We start from the raw sequence: 9,258 nt of genomic DNA, 5'->3' as shown, positions 1-9,258 counted from the left end.
CAATTTTTCTAAAACTTTACCGATGACAGGTAAAACCGATATTGGTCTATAATTACCTGGATCTTCTCTTGGCCCTTTTTAGTGTAGGGGAGTAACCTTTGCAATATTTATTTCATCTGGAACCTTGCCAGTTTCTAATGACAAATTAAATATATATGCCAGTGGATGTGAAATATATGGAGCACTATCTCTAATTAATTGCACTGGAATGTTATCGTGACCACAATCCTTTTTGGTATCAAGTAGCAGAACTTGACTCTTAACTTCAACTGCAGTTATTGGTTTCCAAAATAACGATTGCTCTATATTCTGCCCAAAAAAATTACCATATGCTACATCTGTATTGGGCAATTCATCTGCCAAATTCGGTCCAATATGATACTTGAATGCCGATTTTGAGGAAATTGTAAAATTGTCTTCATGAACAGAGGAGACAAAACAATCAAGAAAAATAATCTAGAATTCTTCAACATATTCTATTGAAAAGTGAATAATTTTAATTCAAAATCCTGAAATGGGTCCTACGGTAATGATAAAAAAATTTTGTTCATGTTTTATATTAAAGATGATGACGTGGATCCTAATCAAATGAATTATGAGCGTAAATGTAACCAGGCAATTATTTTGCCTAACGCGTAATTTTGATAATGACCGGTCATTAGTAAAATCATGTTATAAAACATCATTTTATAAAACAAATTAAACATAACCTTATAAAACAAATAATAAACATCATTTTGATTGGGCATTAGTAAAAAAAAAAAAAAAAAAATTACCCACACTCAGTACCTTCAAACAGTCCTAACACCCTCGGCTATCGGGCGTGTTAGACTGTCTCAAAGGTACCTTGTTGGTAATTCTTACTAATGCCCTCACTGCTGTGTATTATTTGTATACTAATATATGGAATTACTTTGATCTGATGCTAGACGGATATGAGATTTTTTTTTTTAAATTAAAGTAAAATAGAAAAAGGCATTTTTTTTTTTTTTTAATTGTTGAAGAAGGGACCCAATAACTTATGGTAATACACACATGTTGTAATAATTATAAATTTAATATATCGATATCTATGAGCGGAGATACGAAGAACAACATGCGAGGGGAATGTTGTATAGACGATAATATGATACATAGTGATTGTGCGACTATGTGTGTAACCAGGGATAACTACGATTTTGCAATTTGCTATTTTCCTTTAAATTCCCTTTTGCAAATATATATTTTTTAATTTCGTTTATTTCCTTATTTTTTGTTAAGCGTCCAGACACACAGCCCTCATGACAAGTATATTTGTTTTCCCTTTTCTTTCTTTTAATATTTTTTGGTTTCATTATTTAAATTGTATCGATCTTTTTTTTGCGTGTGTATGTTTATAATTATGTCAAATCAATATTGGAAATACATGAGCAAATTAAATACAAAATCTGATTATGAATTCGCTAGTCGTCGCAATAAAAAAGATATTCTACCAATTAAACTGGTTTATTGTCAGAGCGACGAATATTCAAGCAGAGTTTCATGAAGATAGCAAAGAATATCAAGCCTGCGATGATCCCGAGGGTGATGGTTAGAGCACCGATCACGCGCCCTGCTTGTTCTGACGTCAGATCAAATCCAATGTAACTGTCAACCGAACACGTGGTCGATGCTGGGGTCGATGTCGGTGTCGATGTCGGTTCGTCGTCGTCGATGAGCTTCTCCTTCAAGCCAGCGATGACGGTGAACCAGAAGATGTCTTTCTCCTCGGCGCGGGGAATGGGTGCCTGTGTCGGACAGACATCGAGGTGGAGGGCGTTGTATCGGAGTGGGTCGTACGGCTGCCATACTGACTCTGGGTCTGTAGGATTGGCTGACGGAACACTGAAACAAGGCGAAATACAAAGTGAAAGTCTTTTCAGTTGATATGCTTCATTATAAATAGAAACAAATGATGGAATGAGTAGAGATAATATAATTACCATTAATCTTTTCTATTCAGTTCACCACTAAACAATTTTTATTTTCTCGTTAATGCAAGACATACTTAATAATGTTCAGTCGAGCCAATAAAAGTTCGAAGGAGACTTAGGGTCACGACAACCCCCCCCCCCCCTCCCTCTTTAAGAAGAGAGAGAGAGAGAGACATATATATATATATATAGTATCATAGTTATAATGATAAAATTGATAATAAATGATTTGTTTTGAAGTACGCTTGCCCGACTATGGGGCAACGTGTTTGCCTTACTGAGACTGAATTAGCCAAACTAAATGTACTGATGGCTCGGCCATATGAAGTGCTAATAACATCTTATATTTAACACTACGTTGTTGCTTAATAAACAACAGCTGAGGTAGGCCTATATTTTGCTTATTATCATACTTTCGAAGTGACGATCTTACCCTGTCTTTGCGAACGTCGAAATCATTTCCATGAAGTTGATGGAGACTTTCCTATCGATCGGGCTGTAGCCATTGGTGCTCTGCAGGATCCTCTGTCTGTCGTATGGCCAGCCGAAGGCATACGGGACATCATCACCAAAAGACGTCTCTACCCAGGGTGGTAGAAATAGTTGATAGACATGGTTGTCAGGATGAAAGGTCAAGAAATACAAGTACATCTCCTTGTCAAATCTAGCCATCAATTTCCCCGTCTCTAGAAGAGGAACGTTGAGCCACAGATCACTCAGGAATTCACTGATCTGCTGCCCGACCTTGCAGTCGATGTCCGGGACAGTTGGGGAGAGTTCGCTCTTGAGGTAAAACATCTTAAAAAGGGAGGCGAACTCGTCCTTGCCGCCGTAGAAAGTGTTGACGGCATCATCGATGATAGCTCCTGCAAACAGTTCGTCTGGGCAGCCATTGGACACAGAAGCGTTCAAGTACAGAGCAGTGATTAAGGTGTTGTCACATTCAGTTGCTCCTGTGAGAAAGGGAATGGTTTCGTAGTCACCTGAAGCCAGTATCTTATCCGAAGAGTTCTTCAGGAATGTCCCATCCACTACGGGGAAAAACGTAATTATGCCAAGACTGTCGCCACCAACAGGTGCCTGAAGGATTTCTGTCGCTGATTTGGTTCGTAGGCATGTGACAAGCGCGGTTGTTGGTTCTGAAGGGCAATCGAGGGCACTCGCAAGTTGGACAGCAAACTGAAGAGGATCCCTTTCGCCTGATGTCAAAATAGTGGGCGATAAAACGGAATCACCAAATGCAATGATCTTATGCATAAGCCCGTCATTGAGTTTGTTCAATGAAATCAAGTGAGCAATTTGGGCACCGGATCCCATTCCAAGTGCAGTAACACTGCCAGCGTCACCGCCGAAACTGCTGATGTATGTTTGGATCCATTGCAGAGCCGTAACGACGTCAATGATGCCATAGTTGCCTGGAGCGGCGTCATCGCCGGTCGATAGAAAACCCAGTGCTCCAATACGGTAGTTTAGAGTGACCACCACTGATTCGGCATAAGAAGCGAGAGTACTCCCGTCAAATACGACACCATTGCCAGACGTTAACAGACCAGAATGAAGATAAACAATGACAGGAAAACCAACTCCGCCGGTTTGATCAGCCACAGGTGCGAAGATGTTGAGGTAGAGGCAGTCCTCGTTGTATTCCGTTGCGCCAAGAATAGGGGTCGGGTTCTGAGGACACCCTGCTGAAGGTTCCGTAGCGTTGCGGATGCCACCTTGACCCCAGTCAGTTAGGACCTCGGAATACTGGAACCGTCTTTCGCCGACTGGCGGTGAGGCGTACGGAATACCGCGGAAACTTTGGATTTCTCGACCACCGACACCCTCGTCTGCTCTGCGAAGGATGCCTCGGATCTGTCCCAACTCAGAGTTTCCATTAGTTACATCTATAACCACGAACTCATCAGGTTCTGCTTCGGCTCCTCGTAAGATATCTGAAGCTGGTGCAACTAGGGAGCATGTCGGTTCTTCTTCGTCGTCGTCGTCGAGCTTTTCCTTCAAGCCAGCGATGACGGTGAACCAGAAGATGTCTTTCTCCTCGGCGCGGGGAATGGGTGCCTGTGTCGGACAGACATCGAGGTGGAGAGCGTTGTAACGGAGTGGGTCGTACGGCTGCCATACTGACTCTGGGTCTGTAGGATTGGCTGACGGAACACTGAAACAAGGCGAAATACAAAGTGAAAGTCTATTCAGTTGATTTACTTCATTATAAATAGAAACAAATGATGGAATGAGTAGAGATAATATGATTACCATTAATATTTTCTATTCAGTTCACCACTAAACAATTTTTATTTTCTCGTTAATACAAGACATACTTAATAAAGTTCAGTCGAGCCAATAAAGGTTCGAAGGAGACTTGGGGTCACGACAACCCCCCCCCCCCCCCCTTTAAGAAGAGAGAGAGAGAGAGAGAGAGAGAGAATATATATATATACTATCATAGTTATAATGATAATAATGATAATAAATTATTTGTTTTGAAGTACGCTTGCCCGACTATGGGGCAACGTATTTGCCTTACTGAGACTGAATTAGCCAAACTAAATGTACTGATGGCTCGGCCATATGAAGTGCTAATAACATCTTATATTTAACACTACGTTGTTGCTTAATAAACAGCAGCTGAGGTAGGCCTATATTTTGCTTATTATCATACTTTCGAAGTGACGATCTTACCCTGTCTTTGCGAACGTCGAAATCATTTCCATGAAGTTGATGGAGACTTTCCTATCGATCGGGCTGTAGCCTTTGGTGCTCTGCAGGATCCTCTGTCTGTCGTATGGCCAGCCGAAGGCATACGGGACATCATCACCAAAAGACGTCTCTACCCAGGGTGGTAGAAATAGTTGATAGACATGGTTGTCAGGATGAAAGGTCAAGGAATACAAGTACATCTCCTTGTCAAATCTAGCCATCAATTTCCCCGTCTCTAGAAGAGGAACGTTGAGCCACAGATCACTCAGGAATTCACTAATCTGCTGCCCGACCTTGCAGTCGATGTCCGGGACAGTTGGGGAGAGTTCGCTCTTAAGGTAAAACATCTTAAAAAGGGAGGCGAACTCGTCCTTGCCGCCGTAGAAAGTGTTGACGGCATCATCGATGATAGCTCCTGCAAACAGTTCATCTGGGCAGCCATTGGACACAGAAGCGTTCAAGTACAGAACAGTGATTAAGGTGTTGTCACATTCAGTTGCTCCTGTGAGAAAGGGAATGGTTTCGTAGTCACCTGAAGCCAGTATCTTATCCGAAGAGTTCTTTAGGAATGTACCATCCACTACGGGGAAAAACGTAATTATGCCAAGACTGTCGCCACCAACAGGTGCCTGAAGGATTTCTGTCGCTGATTTGGTTCGTAGGCATGTGACAAGCGCGGTTGTTGGTTCTGAAGGGCAATCGAGGGCACTCGCAAGTTGGACAGCAAACTGAAGAGGATCCCTTTCGCCTGATGTCAAAATAGTGGGCGATAAAACGGAGTCACCAAATGCAATGATCTTATGCATAAGCCCATTATTGAGTTTGTTCAATGAAATCAAGTGAGCAATTTGGGCACCGGATCCCATTCCAAGTGCAGTAACACTGCCAGCGTCACCGCCGAAACTGCTGATGTATGTTTGGATCCATTGCAGAGCCGTAACGACGTCAATGATGCCATAGTTGCCTGGAGCGGCGTCATCGCCGGTCGATAGAAAACCCAGTGCTCCAATACGGTAGTTTAGAGTGACCACCACTGATTCGGCATAAGAAGCGAGAGTAGTCCCGTCAAATACGCCACCATTGCCAGACGTTAACAGACCAGAATGAAGATAAACAATGACAGGAAAACCAACTCCGCCGGTTTGATCAGCCACAGGTGCGAAGATGTTGAGGTAGAGGCAGTCCTCGTTGTATTCCGCTGCGCCCAGAATAGGGGTAAAGCCCTGAGGACACCCTGCTGAAGGTTCCGTAGCGTTGCGGATGCCACCTTGACCCCAGTCAGTTAGGACCTCGGAATACTGGAACCGTCTTTCGCCGACTGGTGGTGAGGCGTACGGAATACCGCGGAAACTTTGGATTTCTCGACCACCGACACCCTCGTCTGCTCTGCGAAGGATGCCTCGGATCTGTCCCAACTCAGAGTTGCCATTAGTTACATCTATAACCACGAACTCATCAGATTCTGCTTCGGCTCCTCGTAAGATATCTGAAGCTGGTGCAACCAGGGAGCATGTGTCTGCATCGTCGTTCTGCGTTAGTTCTGGAATGTAGTCTAGCCAGAAGCTGATGTACTCGTCCCTGAGACGCTGTCCCGTTTCTATGGTGTTAGAGATCAGCAGATAACTCTCGGTGTTGTTGAACTGTGGCCAGTCCGTGAGCTGATTTGCACTGCCAGTATTTGGATCTCTGCATATTAAAACAAAATTATATATATAAATAATAAAGACAAATGAAATATTAAAAAATAATAAAACACTTTAAACAAAGAGAAGGAATTGAATGGTGTTTGTATTTTATGATCGTAATATACTTTGTATGTTGTACTGTTGTAAACTTTGAACATTGATATTGAATACAGAAATGTATCCAAATAATTCCGTCTTTAAAAAAGATTTCCACTCCAAAGTTGTATTAATCTGTGCCACTTTTTAGATTGTATATGATGTTTCCGAACCATACTTTAAGGGGCTTGCTGAGGAAAACTTGATAACAATTGTAAATATAAAGTATAAGACAGAAGTAAACTCTTGTAGAAGCAGAATTTCTGCCTTCATGGATAGGAATGACAATCGCTCGCCAGCCTGAGAGTTTGAGTTAACTTCTCCTATTCTTACATCAACACTTTGGAAGACTTCTAATCAGAGGCGTACAATTAAGGCGGGAGCTTGGAGCTGCCCTCCATCCACCATTTTGAGAATACCAATATTCAGGCAATCTTCTCCTCATATTGAGGCAAATATCTTTCTGACAAGTTTAAATTTCTTTACAAATTGATGAATGTTTGTGTTTCTCTCACTCCCTTCATTTGCTCGCAGTTTGAAAACTTGAAATATGACATTAATTAGGGTAATTCGGTTCCTTGCAAACACGTGCCATTTAATAAACTTTAGTAGACAAATGTAGTGTCGACTTCCTCATTGATCTTAACATAGTAGTTTATCGTTTATTGCAACTTTCGGAATAGTAAGAATGTTGTAATACCCACCCATTGTTCACGAAGTTGGTCCAATATTGAATCATTTTTGCACGAAGTGACTCCGACGTACTCCCAGATGCAGCAGCCGAAGCCGTCTGCCTGCCGAAAATCGTATCCCAAAGGTAGAACAGCTCCTCACCCTGAACTGCCTTCGTGAAATCTCGAAGAGGGTCATCAATCAATGTAAAGTTTTGATCCACGTCCACGTAGTCAAAGTAATACATAAATGTATTCGTGTCGGGGCTCAATTGATGGTTTCGTAGGAGCTGTATGGTCTTAGAGACGTAGGAGCGGTCACCATACATACTAAACATAAAACGTAAAGCGCTTTCTCTATCCGGAAGCTCAAGAAGAGGGCCGTCGTATCTATAGTCGATGGCATTCATCACAAGTATCGCCTGGTCATCACTGCTGTACCTCTGCCTGGTATCATAATAAGCAAAGTTCCAGACGTCTTGCACTGTTTCGAATGCGTCATTGATATCTACGTAACCGTTTAAGAGTGCAGCTCCTTCGTCACTGTTGATGCCTGCCAGGAGGTCATATTGGTGTGTAAGGTTTTTTTCGAGAAGATTGTCGAGGGAATCTGGAAAGAAGTATCCATCAATTCGAGGCTCGAAGTAACCACCACCGAGAACAGAATAATTGACGGCTACTATATCTTGCCACGATTTTTCTCGAAGACAAGCTAGATTTTCTGTCCATGATCTTTGACTGCAGTTGAGAGTATCCACAAGGATCTTGGACAGCCTCGTAGCTTGACCCTCCGCACTGATGTAGGATAGGTCAGTGGCTGTACTGCTCTGAACAATCGCCCGTTGGAATAGCCCGTTGTTGTTTAAAGGGGAAAGAATCTGAGATACAACTCCTGTAGCCCCCTCTCGCCCTTGACCAACGATGGTGATCTTACTACCGTCACCATTGAAAGCCCCGATGTTATCCCGCACCCACTCTATGGCCAACTGTTGATCCCAAAGACCATAGTTACCCGGTGCAGTGTCATCACCGGTACTGAAGAAGCCGAATGTGAGGAACCTGTAGTTGATGGTGACGATGATGATAGGACCTGTCACGGCCATCTCTAGTCCGATGTACTCTGATCCCGAGTAGGCTCGATACCCACGACCTGGTATGAATAACATGACGGGCAGTTTATTATCGGCAGTTGCGTTAGGTGGTACGAAGATGTTCAAAAAGAGACAATCCTCGCTAATCTGCAGATCATCGAGGCCTTCCACTGGTTGCTGTGGACAGGCAGCACCAAACGTCGTCGCGTTTAATTTTTCGATCCAAGCAACTTTGGGTCGTGGACGGGCGAATCGGAACTCCCCGACTGGAGGCTCTGCGTATGGAACACCCAAAAACTCAGTCATCGTTTTGCCATCAAACTCATACTCGTTCCCCTCGATTTCGCCCAATTCTCCCACGTCGACAGTAACTTGTGTAAAACTTATGTCGATGAGAAGCAGGAGAACAAACGCAGTGACATGAACAGAAGTCATGATGAGAAGTTCATTGAGACAACAGCTTGTAAGCAGAACTTCGCATGGATTGTCAATTAAAGTACAACACCTTCCTCTATATAATGCAGTTTCATGAATGAGTGTGCTTCCGATCTTGAGTGCACCGCAACTATATGAGGGGATCAGCCAAAAATATTGCTGTGTCACTGTTCAATTTCTACTCCATTGTCCCAAGAATCGTGCAAGCACGTTCACTGAGCAGGTAGGAGTAGGTCCGCGATATCGCGAACTTCCAATCATACACCTTACAGACCTCTACGCCTTTGACAAAATATGTAAGAAGGCAAAAATAGCTCAATAAATATTGAATAAATGCAATGGACCATAACCATTTTTTGTTTCACAAGCCCACTTTGTGCTTTATAAAAAGGGGAAGGGCAGACATGGATTTGTGAGAAGAAGGTGATTATGTGGCAGCTCTCTCGCATTTTCAACCTGGCATGTACATCCAGGCGCGGATCCAGGATTTCTTAGGGGGGGGGCCCAAATTTGAAATTATGCGAGCCAAATATTGGTACGTCTAAATTTAGTTTTTCCCCTCCCGCGCGAAGCGCGGAAAAATTTACGATTTATTAAATTATTACGATTCTTTGGAGAGTTCTCGACT

The 9,258-nt window shown here is 42.9% G+C and overlaps 1 protein-coding gene across 1 annotated transcript; it reads right to left on the bottom strand.

Annotated features, from left to right (window-relative positions):
• Window positions 1-960: 960 nt before the first annotated feature.
• Window positions 961-8,742, bottom strand: LOC105446116. The gene is made up of 4 exons (XM_030990815.1): window positions 7,138-8,742; window positions 4,635-6,338; window positions 2,386-4,110; window positions 961-1,863 (listed from the first exon to the last, which is right to left on the bottom strand). Exons 1-4 carry the CDS (start codon window positions 8,628-8,630, stop codon window positions 1,476-1,478), a joined length of 5,310 nt encoding a protein of 1,769 aa, XP_030846675.1. The 5' UTR covers window positions 8,631-8,742; the 3' UTR covers window positions 961-1,475.
• Window positions 8,743-9,258: the final 516 nt, after the last annotated feature.

This window comes from Strongylocentrotus purpuratus, unplaced genomic scaffold (genome assembly GCF_000002235.5).
Source record: "Strongylocentrotus purpuratus isolate Spur 01 unplaced genomic scaffold, Spur_5.0 spur5_scaffold_19, whole genome shotgun sequence".
NCBI classification, from domain to species: domain Eukaryota; kingdom Metazoa; phylum Echinodermata; class Echinoidea; order Camarodonta; family Strongylocentrotidae; genus Strongylocentrotus; species Strongylocentrotus purpuratus.
This window is presented reverse-complemented; position numbering and strand designations above follow the sequence as displayed.

What these genes read in the sequence shown, in the direction of transcription:
- LOC105446116 (XM_030990815.1), bottom strand. Translation starts at nt 8,630, where the DNA reads ATGACTTCTGTTCATGTCACTGCGTTTGTTCTCCTGCTTCTCATCGAC. An exon ending in ACCAACTTCGTGAACAATGG is followed by an intron (nt 6,339 to 7,137) that starts GTGGGTATTACA and finishes TTTAATATGCAG; the next exon opens with AGATCCAAATACTGGCAGTG. An exon ending in TCGACGTTCGCAAAGACAGG is followed by an intron (nt 4,111 to 4,634) that starts GTAAGATCGTCA and finishes GCCTTGTTTCAG; the next exon opens with TGTTCCGTCAGCCAATCCTA.